This window comes from Microtus pennsylvanicus, chromosome 20 (genome assembly GCF_037038515.1).
Source record: "Microtus pennsylvanicus isolate mMicPen1 chromosome 20, mMicPen1.hap1, whole genome shotgun sequence".
NCBI classification, from domain to species: domain Eukaryota; kingdom Metazoa; phylum Chordata; class Mammalia; order Rodentia; family Cricetidae; genus Microtus; species Microtus pennsylvanicus.
The window spans coordinates 869,746-896,544 of record NC_134598.1 but is presented as its reverse complement, the minus strand read 5'-3'; the positions used below and the strand labels follow the sequence as shown (position 1 = coordinate 896,544).

Sequence of the window (26,799 nt, the reverse complement as noted above, 5' to 3'; positions counted from 1 at the left end):
TATATCATTTCGAGGTAAGGTAACCCAGACCCAGAAAGACAATTATCACACGTACTCATTCATAAGCGTTTTTTAAACATAAAGCAAAGAAACCAGCCTACAAATCACAATCCCAGAGAACCTAGACAACAATGAGGACCCTAAGAGAGACATATAGATCTAATCTACATGGGAAGTAGAAAAAGACAAGATCTGAGTAAATTGGGGGCATGGGAACCATGGGAGAGGATTGAAGGGGAGGGAAGAGGCAGGGAGGGGAGCAGAGAAAAATGTAGAGCTCAATAAAAACAATAAAATTAAAAAAAAAAGAGCCGGGCGGTGGTGGCGCACGCCTTTAATCCCAGCACTCGGGAGGCAGAGGCAGGCGGATCTCTGTGAGTTTGAGGCCAGCCTGGTCTACAAGAGCTAGTTCCAGGACAGGAACCAAAAGCTACGGAGAAACCCTGTCTTGAAAAATCAAAAAAAAAAAAAAGAAAAAGAAATAAACTGACCCCAAAGACATGCCCACAAAACAATCTGATAGAGGCAATCCCTTAATTGAGACTCCCTCCTCCCAGGTATGTCTAGATTTGTGTCAAGTTGACAGGTGGAATGAACTATGATCCCTGCCCTTGTGGTACTTATGTTCTACAGAGATTCAAAAGGACAATAAACAATGAATAAAATGAAATGCTAAAAATGCATGCAAGTCAGATAGGTCTAAGTACTTTGGATGGAAAGAAGCTATTTACTAAGATAATCAGAGAACAGCACCCCAAGATTGCATTTCAATAGACACCTGAGGGAACACACCAGGGGAATATCTGAAGTATGAATATGAAGGTCAGGCACAGAAAGAACAGCCACACACATAGAGGCTAGAAGGGAGTAAGTAAGAGGTCTGGTCTGTTACTCCTGGGATGGAAATGAGCCAGAACATTCTACAGTGGGATGGACAGCAAGCAGTAAGAAACTTAAGTCAGATTATAAGACAATCTAAGGGGTCAGCAAGTAGGATTGTAAACATTTTTGTATTTTACTTGAAGACAGAAACTTCAGAAAACTCGAAGCATTTCTTATCCAGTTCACATAATAAAGCAGGTATAATATGGAACAAGTTCTTGTGGGTAATTTTAAGAGTCCTAAGCGCTTACTGAATAAATATCTACTTACAAGACCAGGGAAATGGGCAACTGGTGCTTTGCTCCAGCTTTCTCAATCCAACACCATTAGCTTCAGTGTACATGACATTTTTCTAGTCTATGCATTTGGAATTAAAGTAAATTATAAAACACAAAAAGCATTTTTTTCTTGTCTCAAAAAAAAATCAAAAACCAACCAAACAACAACAAAAGCCCACAAAGAGCATTTTTCTGTAGCACTTTCAGATTTAGAGGTATTAAACTTTAATCTCCTTGTGATACAACACATTAAAAACAAGAGAACTGCAGCTGGGAGACACTGTTGGTGCTTAGGTGAGGAAATTATCTCACACCACGTTCTCTAACTGCAATGAAGGGGAGATACGTGCTCTCGGGAGTGTCCCCTGACGACCGCGGGAAGAGTTCATCACAGCCCTGTCTGACGAAAGCACCACATTCACATGATTGCTTTGGCATTTACCACGTGACATCAGATTTTCAAAGCTGTGACCTCTGGAGTCAGTATTGTGATACACCATTCAGCTTTATCTTTCAACACAAGATGTTACAAACAAGGCCCTGCTCTATGCCAGTTCTATAACCATGCTTAGTTTAGTTATAGAACTTTAAACCAAGAGAAGGCCTCCTCTCAGTTCACTCTGCAGAGCAGTGAGTCCAGACACGGGCTTTCAGAGGCAGCGGCTTACATTTCCAAGCTATGACCTTACACTAGCGCTGAGTCCTAGGAAACGTTTATCGAAGCACTAACATTAACCACCTCAATTACCAAGTAGGTCTGAGTTGTATCTCTTTATATAGAGATATTCAAGTTTGCAAATCCCATCGCTATTACTAGGGGGATTTTATGTAAGGGGAGAGTGGAGAAGAGGGAATGTTTCCAACAGCTGAAGAAAGCTGCACCTGTGTGGCAAGCACTTCTGAATGTCATGTCAGCCAGACGGATCTAAATAAGGACAGCCAACAAGGCAGGACATTTTTTTGAAACAGTAATTACACATTTGTTTCCTGAAAATTTGACTATTCCTCCTGGCCCTATTGAATACATGCTCATTCCACAGCATAGGCACTTAACGTATACTGAAATCAGAAGAGTCATCTCCAGCCTGCTCCTGTAAACTTACTTTCAGGGGAACACTCCTCCTAGCTTTATTGTCATCATGAATGACCCTGGAGCTAACCCATTCACTGCCCTGGAACAGAAAGGGGCACATCTAAAATAGCTGACTCATGAAATGAAGGGAAGAGGGCAAAGATTCTAAACCTGCTCTAGCTCACATACTCCATAGGACTTTCAGTTATCTCACTTGATGCTTTAGGAAAGGCAATAATCCTGTGTGTCTTCCAAATAACAGTTTATAATTATTGTATTAAAAAAAAAGAAGGCTTTAAATGTGGGTATCAAATACTAACAATACAAAGAAAACAGAAAAAAAATGTATTCGAGGATTTTAAAGGTCAAAACTCAGAATCAAATTGACCAATAACATTTTTTAAGTTTGGTTAGCGCTTGCTCTTTGTACATGGTAGAGAATACTATGGTCCATTCTCAACCTTATGACCACCTGCAAGTCACACATCGCTCACAACACCCAGTGCTCAGAGTCAGGCAGGTTGACAAGTTCAAACTCACTGTGGGGCCACAGGGAGACTGTGCCTGAAAGACATTTCTCTCTTTTTAAAAGAAATAACAGATAAAAATGATTATCAAACTATAATTGAAATTATAAATTGGATGATGAAAGAAAAGCCATGAAAAACTGTCTTAGAGATGAGATGTGCCGAGGGCGCTCGTGAATTCACAGTTAACTACAGCTCCTGTGGATGGTCTGCACAAGACCGGGCAAAAAAACATCCAACTAGCAATGGAGGAGGGACCCATGAGGCCCCGCCCTGACCAGGGGAGCTGAGGGCTACTAGAAGATGCAGATACTAATGAGTTAGTTAACCGAGCTCCAGTGGACAGCCTCACTACAACTATGCCTAGAGCTGTCTGGGGGATGCTCAATCATAAATGACACTTTTTATTACTCCACCTATGTCAGTCCTCAAGGAACATCACAGACAACAGAGCAGAAAGACTGTGAGAGCCCAAAGTCTGGGAGGAGTGCTGCAAAGAGTGTCTTCTGGACACAACAGGGCTGTCAGACCCATGAACTCTCAGCAGCTGTGGTCGTCTGTATCAGATACGCACAAGATGAAAGCAGTCAATGCCCTGGCATGGAGTAGGTGGATGGTGTGCTCACAAAGCCCCAGTCCTAGCTGAAGAGCTATTGGCAGTTGAAGGGTGCTAGGAGGAGTCAGTTTTCATCAAGGGTGTGGCCCCTGGTAGGTGGTTCATGTTCCAGTGATCTACTATACCAAAGTGCATATGGGTAATCCTAACTGGACTCAGGACAATAGAAAAGGGGAAAGGAAAATGAGAAAGAAAACTAAGAAAAGGAAGACTAGACATGAAATTAAGACAGGGAAAGAGGATTGGGGTGGATATGATCAAGATTCATCATTTGCATATATGAAATTCTCAGAGAATAAATAAAAGTATATTATTGTAAGTCAATTGCCCTCTTATACACCAGGCAAGGGATGAGTGAGATTTAACATATAAAAAGAAAAAGAATACATGAAAAAAAAAATACAAAACAGCATTGCCCAGGCTGGCCTTGACCTCTGTGTAGACCGTGAAGCTCCCCAAGTCCTCTGGTTCTGACTATCACCCAACTCATGGATTGTTCTTTGCTCAAATAAACTTTATTTTGTGAAAATATTTTAGCACTATGCTAGTCCTTCAGCTCCCGTCTATTCCCACAGAGCTTTTACGGTACACATCAAATTCCAAACGTGACTTAATAAATTTAAGTGAAGGTGACTGTTCTTCTTAGGTGTCAGAAGAACCCAATCTAACACTGGAAGGAAAACGTGGCCTTCTGAGACCGTAAGGGAGACTCCATACCTAAGAAGCTTTCAGTTGTATTTCTGCATTTTTAACCATGTTCAATTTCTGCCTTACACACTGATTTCCAGAGCTTAACGTCGTGGAACTATGACACACAAGAACTGAACTTGCCACTTGCATAATGACTCTCTGAACAAATCAACATGGCTGATAGTTTATTCTCTAAAGTCTAAGCAAACAATCTCAGAATCCTGGAATGAAACTAATTTAGTTTATATCCCCTTATACTGTCCACTATAGTCTGGATACATATCCCCCAAAGCCCCCTTAAGGCACAGGGAAAAGATGCCCTGATATGATCATCTATACTCACATCTTGGTTCTGCCACATCCACACCACAGACTAGTGTCTTAACCTTCCAAAGATTCAGTTCCCTTATCTAAAGAACGCGAAAGATGATCGAATACAGCTACAAGGGGGTTTTGTTGTCTGGGACTTTTGTTAACGAGGTTTCAGGTAAGACTCCGATTGCTCTCATCTCCATCCTCTCATCCCCCCACCACTCCTGCCAACCCTCCCTATTGGTTCTTTTCCACGCTTCTGGTTTTGTTTTATGACCCAATGAATTTATCTAGGGTGGTCTTTGTGAGCATGGGTCTATACTGGTCAATGGAGCCTGGCAGGCTCACCTGTGAGCATACTTCTGCAGAATGGTTTAGTAGCCAGCAGCTCAGCAGGAAGGAGTGGGCTTTCCTGAGCTCCTTCCCCACCCTGTTCCTGTACAGGACCCGAAGGCAGCATGTTAACATGACCGGGATAGCTGCCCGTCACAAACAGCAATGTGCAGCCCTTCTGTCTTCTGACTCTCACATGCATTCTATCCCTTTCTCTGTGGTAGTCCGAGCCTCACAGGGGTTGGCATAAATGATCTGTTTAAGGTTGAACATTCACTGTCCCTTTGTGAACAGCCAAGAATCTTTTGCATTCACCAGCGTGCACTGCAAAGAGAAGTTTCTCTGAGTAAGGATGAATGTAGCATGTGTCTGGGACATGCCCATCATGAAACCGTCAGCTGTCTGTTAGTTTGAAGAACTAAATAATGCGAGCAAAATCTAAACATTTCAGTACTCAACAGAGGCACACACAGACTTAGAGCCCCTTGAAATAAGTCATCATTAATCCAGAGTAGTAGTAAAACCCTCGGTTTCTTTCCCTTTTGTTTTGGGGGTGGGACCTCTTTTTTTCGAGACAAGATTTCTATGTAATAGCCCTGGCTTTCTTGGAACTTGTTTTGTAGACCAGGTTGGTCTCAAACCCACAGAGATCCACCTGCCTCTGCCTCCCAAGTGCTGGGATTAAAGGCATGAGCCACCACCACCTGTTTTTTATTTGCGGGGTGGGAGGTAGTGGGTGGTGGTGGTGGTTGTTTTTCCAGACAGACTTTCTGGCTGTCCTTGAACTCAGAGATCCGCCTGCCTATGCCTCCCAAGTGCTGGGATAAAGGCGCCACCACCGCCTAGCTAAACCCTCAGTTTCTTACAACTGTCCTTATACCTGAAGAAACATGGCTAAACAGTATCTTCCCAAATCCCTCACTGCATAAGCAGTACACAACTCTGAAAACTCCTTTAAAATCAAAGATGATTCTATGTGGCCAAAATGATTTTTCCTCTATAAGTTTTTTTTTCCCCCTCAGGTCTATCCGTTCTTCTTCAAGAACCAGAATCCCCATATAGAAATATATGAAATATAGAAATAGGGGTTGGGCACAGAACCCTTGTAACTGATTGGTAGAGTTAATTGTGTTAATCTGTGAAGAGTCTCGTAAAGTATAAAACAAGCTGTTTACTTATATTCAAGTACTATCTGCTCTTGCTAGAAGACTTACTAGAATTTTTAAAACATTTGAACTCAAATAGCATGGTCACACATTTTTATTTTTCTCTAGGACCCATACTACAGTTTCATAACTAACTAGTGAGTGATGAAACTCGCTGTCTATTATTTAACTCTATAGAAACTAACGAATGATATTAAACAACACAGCTGTTTGCTTTAAGAAAGAACGGAGCAAGCCGGGCGGTGGTGGCGCACACTCGTGAGGCAGAGGCAGGCGGATCTCTGTGAGTTCGAGGCCAGCCTGGTCTACAAGAGCTAGTTCCAGGACAGGCTCCAAAACCAGAGAAACCCTGTCTCGAAAAACAAAAACAAAAAACAAAAACAACAACAAAAAAAAAGAACGGAGCAGAGGGGAGTGGAGCGATGGCTCAGCGGTTAAGAGCACTGCTCCTCTTGCGGGGGACCTGAGTTTAACTCTACGTGGTGGTTCATGAATGTCTAAAATTCCAGTTCCAGGGGATCTGATGCCTCTTGGACAGCCAGAATGCATGTTGTACATTATATATTAAACAAGAAAGAAAGAGAGAGGGAAAGAACAAAAAAGAAAAAGAAAACAGAAAAGCAAGCAAGCTGTGATCCTATAACCTACAGGAAGACTGCTATCCACTCCCACTTTGGTGTGCTGGAGACTGAGCCCAGACCTCAGCACAAGGGAAGTGCTCTAGTGCTAACTAGTAAAGTGGGAATTTCAAGTTTAAACAAGCCTTACACATAATTCATGATTTTTGACCAACACAAAAAGGAGAGATTGCCTGTTTTTCCTTTTTGAACAAAAAAAAGGCCCCTACACAATACACTACAAAATGATATAAAATATATATATAACTCAATGTGATGAGTAATGGCTTCCCAAAAGTCTTTCTCAAAATACTGACAAAGTTAAACCCTTTACCCCACACAAGCGTCACTGGTTATTAGTTTTCTCTCGTCACCAGTCATGTGTCAGATGGGAAAGGCCATCTCTCATTTCTATATCTAATCTCAAGAGTACCAGAAAGCAATTTAAACTGGAAATGGTAACATAAGCATGGAGGGACAGTCCCAGTAAGAACATGGCAGCAGCTGGGAGTGCCACTGGTACTTCAAGCAAAGAGGTGTTTGGTGCCTCGACGTGAGAAGAATAGAGTGAATGTCAGCCAGCACAGGAAACAGAACAAGAGTCCTAAGATCAGAATGGCTGTAAATCCTACTCTTGTACAGAATACCTGTTTAAACAATGTCATTATTTGTATCTGTAAATTGATAACAAAATCTACATCATATTACTAGAAAGGTTAACTGCAAAATTATATAGAACAAAATGCATGGCACATTGTAATCACTCCAGAATTAGTAATCCTTAGATCCAATTAAACCAATAATGTAACTCAGAGACGTCTAGATATAACCACGTACCTACTGAGCCTTGGAAATGTCACCAGTCTGTTGATTTATACTATAATCCTTAGTATACACCAAAAGAGCACATAAAATATTTCATCAGCAACTTCTACACTGGTTATGTCAAAATGATATTCTAGCTATACTAGCTAGCTAGTTACTAGTATTCAATTTACCCATTTCCTTTTATACCCTAATGTGTAAAAGTTTTAAATGAATATATTACTTGTATTAAATTTCTACTGAACGATTCTGGTCAAATAAATCACAATACTGATGTTTCTAATTTAAAATGGAATAAACTTGTTGTTATATATCACACACAAATTATCTAGGAGACTGGGGATATCAATGTACTTTAGATTCCTTCTAACTTAGGCAGTATGGTTTTAATACCCTACTTATCAAATCCATGTTATGCCTTCCAGTTTTTAGACTGCATGAATTTAAACAACTGTGTGTTTGTTCATCCCCACTTTGGTATAAGAATACTAACCCTACTCTGTAAGTGATCTGAAGAGCATCTAACAAGCACACACTTGTTTGGTACTATTCCTCAGCTAATATTAGCAGATACCTACCCTAAGATCCAACTGCAGCATGTCTAGGAGGAAAGAAGGGAGGATGGGCCTTCCCTAAAGTAGGCAGCACCTTCAGGTTGCAGCCAGATATAAAGAGGAAAAAAAAGCACTGCTCTGCCTACCTGCCTCGCTTCTTGCTGGTGAACACATCAACCATGCTGCCAGCCTTTGCTGCCTTCCAATCCGACTACACAGCAGCAGCTCAGGCGCCCTCCAGGCCTTCAGTGCCAGGCAGGGACTGAGGCTCTAAGTTTTGTGGACTGAAGCAGTGCAGGGTCCTCAGCCTTTCTAGTATGCAAACAGCTACTGTTGGACTATCCAGCCATGTGACCTAATCTAATCATTCCTTTTCACAATATATATTCACTCTATTAGTTCTGTTCCTTTAAAGAACTCTGAATAAAACACCCACCTACATTTTTAAATTTATTTTCAACCTCAAATTCAGTTCTACATTTTACATTAATGTACCATATATCTGACTTGCAAATCTACCTTCTAGTGCTCAGCACCGTTAAAATCTAGCTTCCAGTATATTTTATGATGTATCACAATAATTATAAAAATAAAAGGTTCTTCCGTCTGGGAAATAAGGTAGACACTAATTAGGTGTTATGAGACAATAGCTCCCTTTTATCTACTCAGACAGCGTAAGAGAAGTTTAAAAGCACTGATAAGGAGTATAAATTTAACAATCTTCATTACTTATTAACATTATTAGCAAACCACGCCATTGAGCTTAAGCGGTGTTTCTTAAATTACCCTACTACAGCTGGAGACCCTAACTTTCACTATTAGAAGTACAGTTTAGATCAGCTCAGCTTTCTTTACTTCACTTAGGTAAAATCCTCTAAAAACAAGTCACGGGCTAGACATAAGGCTTACTTTACTATGTTTTCAACTGACAGATATAAAACCAAGGCTCAAGGGTTCTAAGTAACTTCCTTACCCAAGCACAAGGTGCAGCCAGGCACCAGCGACCACTGCTGCCCAACAGTGAGGCAGTGAGCAGCAGCTCAGCCAGCCGGGAGCCGGAGCGGCAGGACCTCGCTGACACTCAGCTGCGGGACCCTGACCATGACCTTTGCTCCTTTCTGCTGCAGCTCATTTTCTCACAGGCACAGTAGTAACTATTCTCACAAAGATTAAGGGGTTCACACAGAAAGTTCCTAATGCTTCCTCTTATCAACTAAGTCTTTAAATCTAAAAGAAGGGACAATTGAAATGGTAATTCTAAAAACAAGACATTTTGTCATAAGCATAAGAATACTCTAGAACAGCCGGGCGTTGGTGGCTGCGCGCCTTTAATCCCAGCACTCGGGAGGCAGAGGTAGGCAGATCTCTGTGAGTTCGAGACCAGCCTGGTCTACAGAGCTAGTTCCAGGACAGGCTCCAAAGCCACAGAGAAACCCTGTCTCGAAAAACCAAAAAAAAAAAAAAAAAAAAAACCAAAAAAAAAAAAAGAATACTCTAGAACATCTTGAACTTAGCAGTAAATGTTCATATTTATAACATTTTCATTTTGGGCACATTTATTCTCCATGTTTCTCCCCAAAAGAACCTTACTTCTAAAAACTTGCATGAAATAATATCTCCATTAAAATTGTGTGATTTATAGATGGTAGCCCAAAGCCAGGTGGAAGGAAAGACAACCACACTAACCCTTAGCCCTGGGATACAGAGAACATGTTGTGGTAAGCTTTGCCATAAGACACTCAAATGTGCAGAAAATGGTTTTTAAAGTTATGTTTCAAAAATTACAATATGCAAACCCAAACACTGTTGCATAGTAAGCAAACGCTAAGTCCTTACAACTCTGAGGACTCATAAAAATGCATAATTTTTAGTCTATATACCAACACTAGAGACTAGTGATTCCCAACCTTCCTAATGCTGCGAATGCCTCCCCCACTATGTAAATACAGTTCATGTTGTCAAGATCCCCAACCATAAAAGTATTTCTATCCTACTTCACAACTGTAGTTCTGCTACTGTTATGAATTGTAATGTAAATATCTGATACGCAGGATATCTGACATGTGACCCCAGGCTGAGAACCACTGCTGCTGAACATCTCCTTTCCACGAAAACAAACAAAAATAAATGAACACAAAGTTTAAGCAAACAAAAAAAAAACCACCTCTTGGGGGCTGGAGAGATGGCTCAGAGGTTAAGAGCATTGCCTGCTCTTCCAAAGGTCCTGAGTTCAATTCCCAGCAACCACATGGTGGCTCACAACCATCTGTAATGAGGTCTGGTGCCCTCTTCTGACCTGCAGGCATACACACAGACAGACTATTGTATACATAATAAATAAATAAATATTTAAAAAAAAACACCTCTTATGTATCTAAAACGCTTTGCCACTTAAAGATAACCCCTAGAAAACAATTGTTTTATACTGGTGATTTATGTAAGACCACGACTTTCCCACCAGTTTTATAAATCTTATAGCTTTAAATAGTTTGTATTACAGCAGATAGCTCTTCCCCACATTATCTATGAATTAATCTAAAATCTGAAGCGAGAATAAATGGTTCCACACAATCCCTAATTGTTGAGTATAATTTTGTACTTTCTTTCCATAGATTATTTTTATCAGATCTTGGATTTCACACACTAATCTGCTTAACCCACCCACAACTCTTCAGTTTTCTGGATAACGGTCACAAACAAGATAGACTGAATAGTACATACTTACACACATAAAGGCAATCTAGCATGGTGACTGACAGCTACTACACATTCAAATCCTGCCATCCAGGACTGCTCCACGACCCTGAGCAAATCCTTCACCCTTCCCTGTCTGTCCACCTCTACAGTGGGAAGCACCTACAGAGTGAGGATTCATGCTGAAACACTGCACTCATAGGGCTAAGTGCTGTTATCACTAAAGCCGCATACCAAGCCTCGCTTGACATGCATTATTTAGTTATTCCTGCTTTGGACTGCTTCACAATGAGGATGCTGAGGACTAGGGGCTAACTTCTCTGTAGTTTAAAAGCTAGCAAGTTAAAGTGTCAATCTGCACACACAGGTTCTCTCCGCGAGAGTTTCCTCAAACCACTCGCTTCCATGGGGATAACAAGTTCTCATTGACAATTTCTAATTTTAAATTATTCTACAGATAATTTTTAAAAGACATTCTCAGAGTAGATTTTTAATTTCTAAAATCAAGCTGGCATATTCAAACATCTGCAATTTACAGAAATATTCTTAGGAGGTATAAAAAAGTATCTTACTAAGTAATCCTTAAAAATTTGAGACCCAACAGACACCCTGGTTTCATTCTTCACAAATAACTGCAATAAGTATTTTTGTCAAGTTTGAACCCCAAGTCAATGCTAGGTATTAATTTCTAGACTTGGCTAGTCTGTATTCCTCTAAGGAGTAAAAAATATTTCTTAAACTAAGCCCACAAAGTGGGGCACTTGCTGGCAACACTTGGTCTTGTAGTTCAGAAAGGTAGTATGGGAGGGGAGCTATTATTCCCTCAGCAAAGTCCTTTTTCCTCTTAGGTAGCGCCAGTCTCTTATCTTTATCCCAGTGCTCCGAGCTAACCCAAAGGGCAGTTCCAGGCATTTCCTCTGTACCACTTTCCCAAACAAGAGCCCTCTTCTGCATCTCTAATTCTTCTTTATGGCACCAGTAGTATTCCTAAATCACTCAGGCTCATGGTCACAGCCACCCTCCTGATTCTGACTATGTAAAGAGAATAATCAATAAGCATATTTCTCTCTTCAAAACAACTCCCCTAAGCCCTACCAGTCCCCAGTTATCAGCCTGTTTCACAGCACTCATGCTTGGCGCTTCTGTTCTCTAACTCTGTCACTCCTTTACCTACCTGCTTAGCCCTGAAGAACAGCTGACCATGTCCGCTCTCTGCGCTGAACCCTCCGTGGATTTCCACGGCTTGACCTACTGAACTACATCCTACCTTGGACTGCAAGCTTCTTCTATCCTCACAGGTAAAGAACTGGGCTTGCCACATATTACCTGTTTCCTAACCAATTCCTATGACTGGGTTGATGGAGTTCAAGTTCCTGTGGGATGGCTTCTTTTGATATGGGAGTAACATACTTAATATACAATGAGCTCATCGGTGTATATTTAAAGTAGTTCTTCAGTTTGCATGAAGAATGGGGCTCCTGGGCTGAAAATTGTCACGTAAAAGGGCATAGTATTTATATATACCTTTCATTCATCCACTCTGTACTCCAGATTGCTACATTCCTTTTAGTACATACTACTATATAAATAATGGAATATAAATTATGACATAAATTTATGGCAATTACTATATAAACAGTCATTGTACCATACCATTAGGCAATAACAAGGACATGTTTATATAATATCCACACACAGAAAGTACATGAATATAATTACGACATAAACTTATGTTAATTGCTATATAAACAGTCACTGTACCATCCTGTTTAGGCAATAACAAAGTACATGTTTAGATGTAAACTTCTGACGAACATTTGTGGTTAAATCTCCAGATGTCAAACCTACACATATAAAGGGCCTGTACTGGGGACTTTATATGTGTTCACTTATTCAAAATTTATTGCGTCACAAATTTTTGCCAAGGATACTACAATAATTTCCATCTTCTTCAATAACACTAAACACTTGACATATATTATACATTATTATAAATGTACATTGTAAGTACATTTAGTACTTAAAGCCACCTCCAGGGAGGTATCAAACACCCTCATTTTTTAACAACAGATAATCTGTAAAGTCACAGAACAGAAAACTGAAATTCAAATCCAAAACTAAATAATAAAACCTGTACCTGACCTACAGGAAGATTGACCTAAGAAGTATAAACTGCCTGCCATGGTAGACTCACACAATCATACAGTGTAATAAACACTTTGGAGAATGAAGAAGCTCCTATACGAGCACAAAGCGATGATCCAAACTTGGATAAGCAGGATGAAATGCTCACAAAACACACTTCTAAGAGTAAGTAGGAGAGGAAAAGAATAGTCTGTTCGAAGATATAAAATGTCATTCCAGCCGGGCGGTGGTGGTGCATGCCTTTAATCCCAGCACTCGGGAGGCAGAGGCAGGCGGATCTCTGGGAGTTCGAGGCCAGCCTGGTCTACAAGAGCTAGTTCCAGGACAGGCTCCAAAGCCACAGAGAAACCCTGTCTCGAAAAACCAAAAAAAAAAAAAAAAACAAAAAATGTCATTCCATACTCAATGACTAGTAGTCCATGAAGCTAGGAAGAACAAGCAGAATCTCAGGACAGTTTAACCGAATTTAAATTGGGCCAGTAGCTAAGAGAATGTCACTCAGTGACTTTAAACAAGGGAATAACTTGCATGGATGCTTTAGGAATACCGCTCTAGCACAGAAATGGACTGTGAGGGCTACTGCCCTCACAAAAAAGTGATAGGAACAAAGATTGAGCCGGGCAGTGGTGGAGTAGGCTTTTAATCCCAGCACTAGGGAGACTGAAGCAGGTGGATCTCTTAAATTCAAGGCCAGTCTGGTTCACAGAGCAAGTCCCAGGACAGCCAGGGCTACACAGTGAAACCCTGTCTCAAAAAAACAAAACAACAAAAAGATTGAAAAGATGCATAGAAACTACAATTACCAGACACCCAGACTAATCAGGGAAGAAGGTAGTAAGAAGGATAGGAGGAATCTAGAAACCCAAGTTTCTCTCTTGGGCTCTGGACACACGCGGAAGCACCAGGACCAAGGTGACAGCACAGAAAGTGCTGGATGGTGCTGGTACTTGGGATGTAAGTCTAGCATTCAGAAGGGGCGTTTATGAAAGAATACAAACTGAGAGGTAGTACCTGAGAATGGATGAAACACCCTAGGAATAGGTATAAAAATGGCACTCAAGATAAACTATTCACAGCAGGGGCAGAAGCAAGTGTGAAAACTAGGAGCCGGGCAAGTCTGCAGGAGTACACAGCCCAGGAGGCAAAGGAGAGCAGCTGGGTGACTGGCGACAGTCCACCGCTGACTAAATGGCTAGCAGGAAGGGAAGAAGAGAGCAGCAGCTAGAGAACATAGACACGAGCAGTTTTAGAACAGCACAGACTTTAACACTTAACGGAATGAGAGAAAGACCCGTGGTGAGAGCAATGTTTAAAACACATCTTTACACTTAAATCAGCTCATGGAAAAGATACCTATGACATAATGTTAAATGGAAATACAAGCTGCTTAATATATACAGAATAATGTCACTTAAAATCCAGACTCTTTCATGATGACTTCACCTATGCCAAACTGACTTCATCGTGTGCCATTTCCCTTCACTCACAGTCCAGCAACACCAGCCATTCTTTCTGACCCCTCAACACACAGCTTGTTTATCTGCCAAAGAGCTCTTCTTGTCAATGGAGAACCTCTAGAACCTGTCTATAGTATCACACTCCCCACCCCCACCCCAGCTCGCTAAAGATACTAGTGTTTCCGTGTGCTAAAGGCCAGCAAAACCTAACACAAGACTAAAATGCTTATTTTTCACTTATTTTTCACCTTTCTCCCTGGTACGTAGGCTCTGAAGGTGATTTCGTCTGCCACGTACCCACATATTGTTCAACACTCCTCTTTGTTGGAAAGTTATTGGCATGGTAGGCACTTAAAGGAAAACTTACACATACTATCTGGATGAAAATCAACACACCTATATTTATACGAAAAATATAAAGGAAGTTCTGGAAGGAGCTACTATTTCTGTTAAAAGTGAACAGGAAGTCCCGCAAAATTAGAAAGGGATATATAATTACACTGTTCTTGTCTACAAGAATGTCTTTTGTTATTGAAGAATAATTTGTAAATAATAACCATGAATCTACAATAGATAATCTATTCTGTTTTCTCTTTTTTTTTTAGTGCGATGTCATGATTTGATCACGTGTAGGACAGTTTTACTGCAGGCTGATGTGTGCGTCGTCCTGGTAGTATTTACAGTTAAAATGTTAATCCTGGAATTGGTAAAGCTTAGGTCATCCTAGCTCATCTCTAACTCTACAGCATGAAAGCAAACTCAGAAATTTAATGAGGAAAAGTAACTTAAATAATTAAAATACTAATGAAAAATTGCAAAGACCAAAATAATTAAGAACTTTTTACTTAAAAAAATTTAAAAGACCATTACACATAATGTAATTAAAATAATAACTAATAAAAGCTTACAGTCACATATAACCCTACAATCTTCTGGTCAAACTATTACTTATAGTAAAACTTACACTATTTGACCAATGAATGCTATGGCTAAACATTGAAATAGACAAAAGATTCAGAATACAGAGAGTGAAAACGTTCAGTCTGAAAACCCTAATGCCATTAAGTGACCAAACTAACAGAACTAGCAGGCACTTCTTTCTGCCATGCTTTACAGCATGTCAATTACACAGGCGATTCATCATCATTCTGCATCAACTGCTTCAAGGTAGAGCTAACGGAATTGATAATGTTAAATAGATTAGGAAACACAGTAAACATAATTCACATTAATAACCTTCTTACATATACACCGTAATTTACCAAAAATACAGCAAACTTCACCTGAACTACTAATAAATATCTCACGCTTAATAAATTATCTCAGTTGATCCTCACAACTACAAAGTTGGCAGATATTTCTATCCGTTAGCATATAAGAATGAGGCTCTTCCAGCCAAGTCCTCGATCATCTCAACTACTTACCCTTAGTTTTCCATCTAGGACATCCATGGACCATTTTCTTCATGGAAAGAAAAGAAAGGAAAAGAAGAGAGAGGAGAGGAGAGAAGAGGGGAGGGGAGGGGAGGGAAGGGAAGGGGAGAGAAGAGTCCCAGCATGCCTTTCCAACTCGAAATTTTAGTGCCTGATAGAACAATACTCATTCATCACCTTAAGTGGTGGAAAAGATATGAAAGTGACCTTTAATAATTTGTCTCATCAGTAATTCCACATGAATTCCTACCAAATGTTCTATTATTTTCTTACGAACAATAAAGGTACCCTCTTATCTATAACACGATCTACAGATATCACATAAAATGTTAAAAATATGGGCTTTGTAGTTAGATAAAAATCTAAAATCAACTCATAGAAACAGCTTTCTCTCAGAGTTGTTGGGAAGACCAGGGAAGACACTTGGGTTTCAGATAATGGCCAGATGGCTGACTCAGGGCCAGAAAAACAAACATGCAATAAAAGCGACTAATGACAGGTAATGTCATTTAACTTCTGAGTTTGACTTCCAGAATGCTATTTTTTTCCCTCTCAAATATTTAAGGCAGGACACAGTACATCACTCTAGCTCCCAGAGAGCCAATTAAAGCAAGCAAAGACTGCTCTTGCAAGCCTATAATTCAACAGTATTGTGGTCATTTATGTATTTAAACCTTGGACTTAGTTATACCGAAATCAAAGCTCACACTACTGAGTCTGCTAACTACATCCATCCCACTATTGTGAAATAAGATATACAGTAAGTCAGCTTTATAAATACAAACCATATACTCTAAATTCATATTAGGAGAAAATCGTCAGGGTAAATGAGAAGAAAGCTAACATCCATTATACACAAATTTACATCCAATCTTAATAATCTCATCCTAGTCAATATTAGCATGGTTATCTAGATTAGGAAAGGAGGTTCCGACCATAGTAACTACAGCAAGTCTCCTGCCCCATTCAAGTCCTTTCCCCTTCTTGTGATCCCTGCCCAGAATGTCTAGCAGTCTCTCTACAATGCTACTTTGTTTTCTTTTTTCCAGCTTTAGGTCTACCTCAAACAGCACCCCCTCTGACCATGCAGTCTAAAATAGCACACACCAATTACTTCATCCTTCTGTCGGCCGGAACACACAGTGGTTACCGTCTTTGAAAGATGTGACCTACTAGCGCTGTGTCTTGATGCCTCAGCCCAGAGGAAGACTGGTGTAATGCACACGCCTGCCTACCCGGGAAAAATGACTTCAAGTTCCACGTGCTAAGTTACCGTGACTGTCTTCTCGACTGAGAAGTGAATTAAGAGGTGTGTCCTCTCAACTACAGACCTACCTATATTGTGAGTACCAGAATTCCAAGAAACTGTACATTACTCTCTTCAAACATAACGCGTTTAAAAAAGCAAACATTGCGTGTATGGCACCGCTTAAAAATGGTAACACTTCAAACCTCGTGAGCAAACGACATCCGCAGTTACTAAAAACTAAGACACTCAAGTACCTCTTACTAGTATTGTTTTCTTCTTCGGTAAGCTGTTTTGAATTTAACAATACACCATGCAGAAAAACTTAAAAACCAGACCTCAGATATCATTCTCCTATTGGTAATACTGTTCCTTCTCAATAGAAAGACGATGCATGCATTCTGTGGTTTTTTTGGTGTTAAACAAATTTCTTGTAGGTAAAGGTCACCACTAGCAACGTTGCATCTGACAATAGGGGCCCACTTAATACTTACGGAGTCCTCCATCCTCGGGTGCGCCCGTCCCTCTCATTCCTAGGTAAGTCAGTCCCAGTATTAGGAAAAATAAGCAGGCAGCAGTCAGGAGAAACATGGACAAGTAGTGCGCACTGAAGCTCCCCGTCGGAGACACCTCTTCCCGTTTGAACTGCTGAAGAAGTTCCTCCTCAGGCTCGCAGAGCTTCGGCTTGCCATATGCCTTTTTCAGGTAGGTGTGATTGGAGCCAGTATGATTGGCGTGGTTGATCCTGAGTGACGGAGGGGCGGCCGCGGCCGCACTGGGAGGGAGGCTGTTGGCGTAGACACTGGGGGGCTCCACCCCGAAGGCCCCACCGCCTATGTGATTGTTGGTTTTGTGAAGGGAACCTGTGGGTGACTCCAAGGTTGAGTCCATGTCGGGGATCGGCGGGGCCAGGAGCGGGGCCAGCTTCTTCGCGCTGGCCCGGAATCGAGGGATGGGGCTGGAGTCCACCGGGTCGCACCCTCCTCCCGGTTCGGCCGCCGCCTCCTCGAGGGTTCGGCTCCTGTCTAGACTCCCGGCGGCCGCCGCCCTGTCATTCATCGCCTGTCCTCCCCCTCCCTGAACCGAGGTCTCCTGCCGGCTGCCGCCAGATTTAGCCGTCAGCGCCGAGAAAGGCTTACTATGGCTCCGTCTGGGTCGGTGCCGGGCAAGGGAGTCGTCCTTTAATACCTGTCTGCCGGAGGCCACGTCGCCGTCGTCCTCCTCCTCCGAGTCCGAGTAGTGCTCCCGGCAGCTGTACGGGAGGAGCCGGCTGCCGTTCACCGCTCGGCCGGCCCACAGCGGCTCGTCGGCCTCGGGGTCCCTCTCGTCGCCGCCGTCGCCCACCTCCTCGTCCACGACCTCCGCGGCGCCGTCGTTGCCCGACGGCGGCTGCGGCTCGGACGCACCGGGCCTCCGCGCCCCCCACCACGAGTGCGGCTTCCTGCGCTCGGCCGGGTGGCCGCTGTTAGTCACCTCGCTGGCGGCCAGGGGCGCCGGCGGCGCTCGGAGCCCGCGGTACTGGAGCGCAGCCCGGTCCCTCCGCGCGCCGGCCCCGCCGCCCCCGCCACCGCCCCCGCCGCCGCCGGCCTGCTCCCGCGGACTGGCCTCCGCGTCCGACTCGTCCGAGCTGAAGCCCAGCAGCACTTTGCTGCCCGCCGCCGCGGGGACGCCCGCCGCGCCCCCGGGTCCTCCCAGGGGGCCGAGGCCCGCAGGGGTCCGTGAGTACGACAGGTCGCCCGGGCCCGGCCGGACCCCCACGCCCGCCGCCGCCGACCCCGCGACCGTGGCGGCCGCCGTGTTATTGTTATTGCTGTTCCGCGTCTTGGTGCCGCGGCCCCCCGCCCGGTGCTGCTGCTGCTGCTCCTCCTCGCGAAGCTTCTTCAGCTTCTTGAGGTAGACCGGCCGCGTGCTCTCCGTCACCGGGCCCGGAGACAGCCCGTAACGGCGGAGCTGACTGAAGAGCTCTTCATCCGAAAGCTGCTGGGGCGCCGAGGCCGCCGCCGCCGTCGCCGCCGCCATTTTCTCTCCAGGGTGTTTTACAAGCTCCGCGCTACCGGAAGTGACGCGCCGCCCTAGACCCTGAACTAGACCGGGCTGCGTCGCCCTGCCAGCGCCACGGGCGCCTCGGCCAATGGGAGGCGCGGGAGGAGCTCACCTGAGCGGGAAAGCGCCACCTGAGCGCCGGCGGCGGCGGCTCGTCCGGCCCGGCCCGGCCCTGCCCGCCGCGCCAACCTCGGGCGCCGGCGTGTCCCCGCTGTCGCCGCCCCGCGCCCCGGGCTTCCACAGCCACCCGCCGGCCGCCGCTCTCACAGCCACACCTTGACCTCTTCCCCGGGGTCCCGCCACCGGGCCGGGCAGCGGGCGTGCAGAGGCCGTCCGCCCTGAAGTTCACGGCGGGCGACGCTCCTCTAGTTCGGATCCCCGCTGCGACCACACCGAGAGGACAGCGGAGAGACCCCGCCTTGGCAGTTTTGCTGCCTGACTCTAGGTTCCCTTTTCATTTTGTCTTTGCGTGTAGTTTTTTTAAATGACTTTCAGAGACTTCTTTCGGAAGAAATGGAATAGATCGTTCACAAGACAGTTTTCAAAAGTCATAACTACTCTGTAGATGTGTGCACACACGTAATTAACTTTTTAAAAGTGTTTTTCCTTTTCTGAGCATGATGATGACCTTAAAAAGTCATGGAGAAATCAAAGAGCCTATCTATCGTCTGATTCATTTTGGCTGAAGAAAGACAAGCTCACCATTCTCCTGCTCTCCTCACACCTATCCAAACAATAATTAATAAACATTTTTATTTGTTTTGAAATATTTTATTGCCCCCTTTGGCTGTAAGCTCGTCTACAGAGGAACTTTGCGTCTATTGTTTTCAACACTAGAAGCACAATACGCATTTGTTGAATTAGGTGGTGAGCTTCAGACTATAATAGAATAAGATTAATATATTCGGGGCATGGGAAAGATGCCTGGTAAGGTGACAAACTTTCTTCCCCCAAAAAAACAATTTTAGTAAAAGAGTACCTCCCTTTTCTCAAATCCTAACATAGCTAATATTTTTTTAAGTACTTAAGCCCTAGAAACTGGTAGGCAATTCTAGCACTATGTATGAAACATTCCCATAGCTTTTATCAGAGTTGCTCTACCTTATAATATAAAAGTATCTATATGGAATAGGTTAGTCAAAAACAGAGATCCTAGCCTTTTAATACCCAGCATTCCACAGTAGAAAAAAAGTATGAAAAAATACATATTAACCTCAATTCTTGATTTCTAGCAATTCTTGCCTTGTCTTCAAATAAAGCTTCCATATGAAAGACTACTTCCCTCTTTTCTTTGTCCCTGAGACTTCAAATGTCACAAGTGGACCTGAATCTATGACTGGTAAGAGTATCTGACACTAAATTATAGTTAGAATGATCCAAATTTATTACCTTAACTTTTGGATTGGAAATCAAATTATCACAAACCTACTGGGCGTCTATAGCAAAGTAGTTCATCTGTGCTTTGGTGTTACATAAAACTGGACATTGGCTCTGTATTTTCTACTATTTTTTTTATCTTAGTTCAACATAATTATCCACGCTGTAGGTTCCTCTTGGAACCCCAGGATCTGCACTGATTAGCAGTGTCAACCGGTCTGGATCTAAACAAACATGCTGTAAAGGATTATCTGGGTTTGGCTAATTGATGTGAGAAGACCCTTAACCTTAACTCAAAGTGGGCCCATTCGGTGGCCTGGAATACTAGACTGGAGAAAAAGGAGAAAGTGAACTCAGCACAAAACATCCATACTTTCTGCTTCCTGGCCACAGTAGCCACCTGGTGCTATATACTCCCTGGCCTGGTGGCTGCCTCAGGCTTCAGCTTCATTCCTTGGCTGCCATGAACTTTGGCCTCAAACTGTAAGCCTAGATAAACCCTTCCTTAAGTTCCTATGGTCAGACATTTTGGTTGAATATTGTGTAAAGTAACTAATACAATATCTATTGATCCTACCTCAACTGTCATGAACTCTAAAATATACTTCTGCAAGGATTGCTAGACGACTTTTATTTTCTTCTCTAACTTTGGATAAATCGATGTTTCTGAGCCTTCCTTTCTGTATATACAAAATCCTCCATGGATGACTATGATTAACTGTCCACGCGATACTTAGTGCTGGGCCTAATGCACAAGGCGCACTCGGTAAATGTAATGCAAAGGCAGTCATGTGCCTGTCTATGTTAGTAGTACGGTTCCTGGTAATTCCATGTAAAAACAATCAAAACTCTTCTACACAGATGAAAATAGACTTGTTCAAAGTTTGCCCTAGGTAGTAATCACATTGTGACTTAATGCAGATCAACCACAGATCTTGGTCATTTCAGGACTTTGGGTTTTTGAATGAACCAGGAACTAAATTTAGGTCTCCGTCTCTAAGCTATACACCCAAGCATGAATCTTAGGCTCTCAGAACCTCAATGTATTCTTTTAAAATGTTGACATATTGCCTTCCCTACTTAGCAAATAACAAATACTTAAGAAATTCTTATGAGAACAATGAGTAATACATAGTATATGAAAATGACATCCAAGTATGGTATTTACATGTTGGTTACTGCCACACATGAATAAAACATGACCATTATACTAATATGCAAATTTATGTTTTACAAGAAGTTTTGTAAGCATGATCTCATTTGGTCTACAACACAACAACAAAACCCTTTCTTTGTGGGTGCTGGGGGCATGATTTATCGTAGGGAACTAATACAGGGTTGTAATTCCCCTCGGTTTTGGTGTTTAAGCAGACACTTCCCCAGGAGAACCTCCCCAGCCCTGTCACTGACTTGCCATCATTTGTGGCTTGTTCCTTATTTTCCAGATGAACATTACCCCAGCTTCCAGGATGGCTGAGTGTTAAAGCATGAAACTGTATCTTAGCTGCACCCAGATACTTGACAGGGAATGCAATCTCAAATTTACTTAACTCCATGTCTCTGAGAATTTGATTGAGGGAGGCATTTATGATCAACTGTCCTGTACAATCTTGGCATCAGCTTTCACTGAAAAACTTTGTGTACATGATTTTTGGAACCCAATAGTCTGGTCAAAGATCCCACTTGTGGTATTTCCTAGAAGACTAGCCTTTCTGGCCCTGGTACAAACAGAGTCTGTTTTTCCAGATCGGTAGATTTAGTTTTGATATTGGCTTATCTTACTGAAATGAAATTCTTTTCTTAGTGAAATAAAATTAGCCTTGTTAAAGTATACCAATGGTGTTTAAGACACTCATATCACTGCACAACTGTCACCTCTATCTAGTCCCCAAACATTTTCATCACTCCCTGTAGCACAAATTCTAATTGTTCTTAATAATTAAACCTGGGGAGAAAACTGAAGGATGGGAGAAGCAGAGCAGCCAACCTAGGGAGTTCTTCCCTCTACCAGTGCTCAGACAAGATGGGCGATCCTGTCTCTACGAATCCTCGGACTGAAAGCTCTGTCTAAGAAAGAGACTGCATCTCTGACTGAATCCTCAGACTGCATCTGAGCTCCTGTCTCCTCCCAGCCATATCACCACCTCCCTAGTACTGGGATTAAAGGCATGTGATCCCAAGAGCTAGGATCACCTTTGTGTGAGCTGTTTCTCTTTTAGACAGACTCAATCTCGTGAGCCCAGGGTGGCCTTGATCTCACAGAGATCTACTGTCTCTGTCTCTCAGGTGCTGAAATTAAAGGATTGTGCCACCACCATCTGGCCTCTATGACTAACTAGTGATGTAGCTCTGCTCTCTGACCTTCAGGCAAGCTTTATTTGCTAGACTACAAACATAACATCACTACAACTTTTAAAGGAGACCACCGACTCATTAAGAACTCACTCCCCCATTTCCTTCTTTCCCTCCCTCCTGCCTCTGTGGATACAACTCTTCTGAATATTCCATGGAGAAGCATCAAAAGTTATGTGACCATTTACCTGACTCCCTTTACCCAGCACAGTGTTCTCAAGATCTACCCATGTTGTAACGTCTTTTTATATGACAATATCTCATTATATGAACATGCCACATTTCATTTATCTATTCATCCATGGACCAGTATTTTCATTGTTTCTACATCTGCTTACTGTTCCAAATGTTATCATAAACATCAGTTTTTTAGGCATCCATTTTGAAAGCTTTGAGTACGTGTTTCGGGATGGAATAACAAATTGTGTGGTAACTATATATTGGAATTTCTGAGTATTACAAAATTGTATGAATGTGTTAATGAAAGGAAAAAGAAAGAAAGACATTAGCCTGCTTTTATGTAACAAACTGATGCTTGGATTTCTCATAACCACCTGCTATGGTTTGAAAATGGTCTGTTCCCACCAGGTTCTATTGGTATTTAATTCCTCACTATATTAGTGTGGGTAGTTCAGTTTGGGGAGAGTAGCAGGAGGAGTAGGGGTCATAAGCTCAGAGCTCCAATGAATATATTCATACCTTGTCCTGAGAGTGAGCGCCCACTTTCAACAGGACCAGAACAATTACCTGGAGAGCAAATTGTTACAAGTAAGCTAACCCCTAGGTCCCAGGGCATGGGATGGGTTTGGCTCTTTCCCAGAATTCCTGCGGCAGCAAGTTTCTTGATGCCTTGGGGCTTGTTTTTAAGGCCCTGGTTTGGGTGAGGGTTTTATTACAGACACTGGGGGGAGGGGCGTTGTTTTCTGGCTGGAAGAAAATGCATCCTTTGGAAGTTTGGGTGCCTGGAATGACTCTGAGAGAAAGATTGCTTCTGCTTCATCCTGTGGGCTGGACCAAGTGATGGCAGTGATGCATTCCAAGAGGAATTTGTATTGAATATGGTGGTATTTTATTTATGTTTTAATAAGTAAAGCTTGCCTGAAGGTCAGAAGGTAAAACTAAGCCACTAGAGGCCAGGCATCGGGGTCACATACCTTTAATCAGGATTTTGGAAACAGGCAGATGGACCTCCGAATTCAAGGCCACCCTGGGCTACACAAGATCAATGCAGATCCAGGTGGTGGTGGCCTGCACCTTTAATCACAGCACCAAAGTGGAATATAAGACAGGAGGAGACAGAGGCTGAGGGTTCAGTCTGCAGTCACCCAGCCTTGGTAGACGGAAGACTTCTAGTGGCTTGGCTGTTTGACTTTTCTGATCTTCAACTTGAACCCCAGTATCTGTCTCTCGGTTTTAAGTATTCATGCTACAGTCAAATGTTTAAAAGCTGGGTAAACTAAGGATGAGGATTGCAAGGAGAAACATGATTATGGGAAGAGCCAGAATGGGAAGGAACCAAGAGACTGTCTGGCAGAGGAAATCTGTTAATGATTTTTTTTTTTTTTTTGAGCCAGGTCCCTAAGTCTCCGGTACCTTCTTGAAGCAGTTTGGATTTGTTGGTGTAGAAGTAACATTGTTCCTAGAGGAGGGCACTCATCCCTCTGTTAGCTGAATCAGGGAGAGCTAGAACCATCAATTCAAGAGCCATAACAGTCAAGGAATCGAGTTTCTCCTGAGGGGATCAAGCTGATCTGAGATTGCTTGGGGTTTTTCTGAGCCCTGGTGAGCTAGAGTAATTGATGACAGTACAACAGCAGTCACACCTCAGTCCTAGTTTTCCATCCTGGAAGAGCGCCCAGTGTGGCAAGAAGAGGGATGAGCTGGATGCTCCATTAGGTAGAAAATCGCTATTCGTGCCAAGGAAAAACCAGCAAGGTAAGGGGCGGGGCTTAGGGACAGATTGGTGGCAGCAGAGTTAGGTCTGAATAGGGAGGGCTGCTTAAGTGGTCCCCAGCAATGAGGAGGGAGGGAGAGAGGGAGGGAGGGAGGGAGGGAGGGAGGGAGGGAGGGAGGGAGGGAGGGAAGGAGGGAGGGAGGGAGGGAGGAAGAGAGAGAGAGAGGACTCAGACAGATTGTGAGGCAGACAGCACCAGAAGGACATCCGCTAGTCTCCTGGTGCAAAGCTGGCGATGGTGAGGTTGTTATTAAGGGTGGAGGCAACGGACACAGGGAAATGGAGTCGACCAACACATTGGGGGCGGGGGGGCTTGGGCATAGGTTATTCCCGAGTGTTAAGGTCCCTGAACCGATATTGAGAGGAACAAGTTTTCTAGGCTCTGCTGGAAGCTGAGAGGTACAGCCTGGTTAGAAGAGCTCTCCCCACCATCCCAAGGGTCCCCCAGTATCTTTACAGGTAACGTGAAAGCCTGGGGGCCTGGTGTCCCCACTCTTCTAATCCACGCTAAAGAGGAAGGAATCTGGAAGGGGGGTCCTAGGAAGACAAAAGCTGTTCGCAATTGCTTTGTCTTTTAGTCTTGTTGCTTCCCGCAGCAGCGAGGAGAAAGAAAACCAGGAAATATAGACACCCACTTCGCAGACGATCAAAACAGAGACACACTACTATATCGATGTTATCACTGGAAGTCCAACGTGAAGTGCCTCACGGATGTGTTTGCTAGTTTTTCATCTACAAAGTTCCTGGTATTTATTTCTCCTCTTAATTGCTCAACTTCTGTTTCAACGCTACCATTTCTAAGGAAGAAGCCAGAATAAACATACTGGAAACACAACACGGTATTAAGAAATGTTAGACAAAATTCTTATCCTATGTTAGTGTGAGAATTTGCCAAGGAAGTTTTGTCGTGAAAGCGTCTGTCTTGCTTTTCTATATATAACTCAAACAGGTGAGGAGCAGTCACGGGTTTCAAGTAAACAGCACACATATGCCACGATTGATATTTATATCCTACTGTAACCATGCAAGTGAGTGAACTGCCTCAATCATATGGAGAAAGTTAGAAAATGTTTCACTTTAAAAATGATGGATGAGGCTCTCAGTGTTGGATTTGAATTCTATTTCCAGTTCTACAACTCACGGCAGTAATATTTTATACGGCCTCAATGCCTACAAAAAGCTTTATTATGTCATTTCGTCTTTACATCCACTCTGAGGGAAAAAAAAAATAACCCAATAGTTTTATAGATGGGAAAGCTAGAACTTAGGGAGTTTCTGCCATTTGTCCTTTGAGAAGCAAATGAGGTCCAAAATCCAAAGCCACTCTTGGGTTCTCTGCCCCTCAGGTGACTGTTCGCTCCAGCCCAACACAGTGCGCTCGGACTGCACAGAATGAGTTACTGGATCTCTTGCTTTCTGTTCTTTCATCTATAAACTGTGGTGGGGAAGTACAGTGATTTACCACCAGCATGCCTGCGAGACACTCAAAGCCTCTGCGGGCGCCTTCTTAACTGCTGACCATTGCAGGTATTTCTATACTTGCCTGAGAGACACGCAAAGCGTTTGCGGGCTCCTTCTTAGCTGCTGACCATTGCGGGTATTTCTGTACGTACCTACGAGACACTCAAAGCGTTTGCGGGCTCCTTCTTAGCTGCTGACCATTGCGGGTAGTTCTGTACTTGCCTGAGAGACACGCAAATTGTCTGCGGGCTCCTTCTTAGCTGCTGACCATTGCGGGTATTTCTGTACTTGCCTTGTTTCTGCCCCTCAGCTCTATGTGCCTTCTGAAAGTCTCATCCTTCCTGGCTCTAACTTACTGTCTTTTCAGTAGATAATAATACAGCTGTATCGATGAGTCAAAACTTATGGAAGGTAGCACTTGTTACAAAATGACATTAGGATCCGTCCTAGTTAGGGTTTTATTGCTGTGAAAAGGCACCGGGACTGTATTAATACTTTCTTGTTCGACTTTCTTTAGGACTGCCAGCTCCTCAATATTGACAAGGAGACTTGTTATTAATTATTAAAGCTTGACTTTTAACTTAGACTTGTTTCCAACTAGCTGTAGAACTTGAATTAACTTGTTTCTATTAACCTACATTCTGCCACATGGCTTTTTACCCCCATTCCATATGTCCAACTCCTCAGTGTCTTGCTGGTGAACCCTGTGCCTAGATTTTAACCCTGAGTTCTTCTCTCTACCCCCAGAAGTTCTGCCTGTTTTTC

The 26,799-nt window shown here is 43.1% G+C and overlaps 1 protein-coding gene across 1 annotated transcript in view; it reads right to left on the bottom strand.

Annotated features, from left to right (window-relative positions):
• Positions 1-18,889, bottom strand: part of Lemd3 (LEM domain containing 3) — a 46,815-nt gene extending 27,926 nt beyond the window's left edge. Inside the window, exon 1 of the mRNA XM_075954245.1 lies at positions 17,342-18,889. Within this exon, the coding sequence (XP_075810360.1) occupies positions 17,342-18,866 (1,525 nt within the window). The 5' untranslated portion in view covers positions 18,867-18,889. The remainder of the gene's footprint in view (positions 1-17,341) is intronic.
• Positions 18,890-26,799: the final 7,910 nt, after the last annotated feature.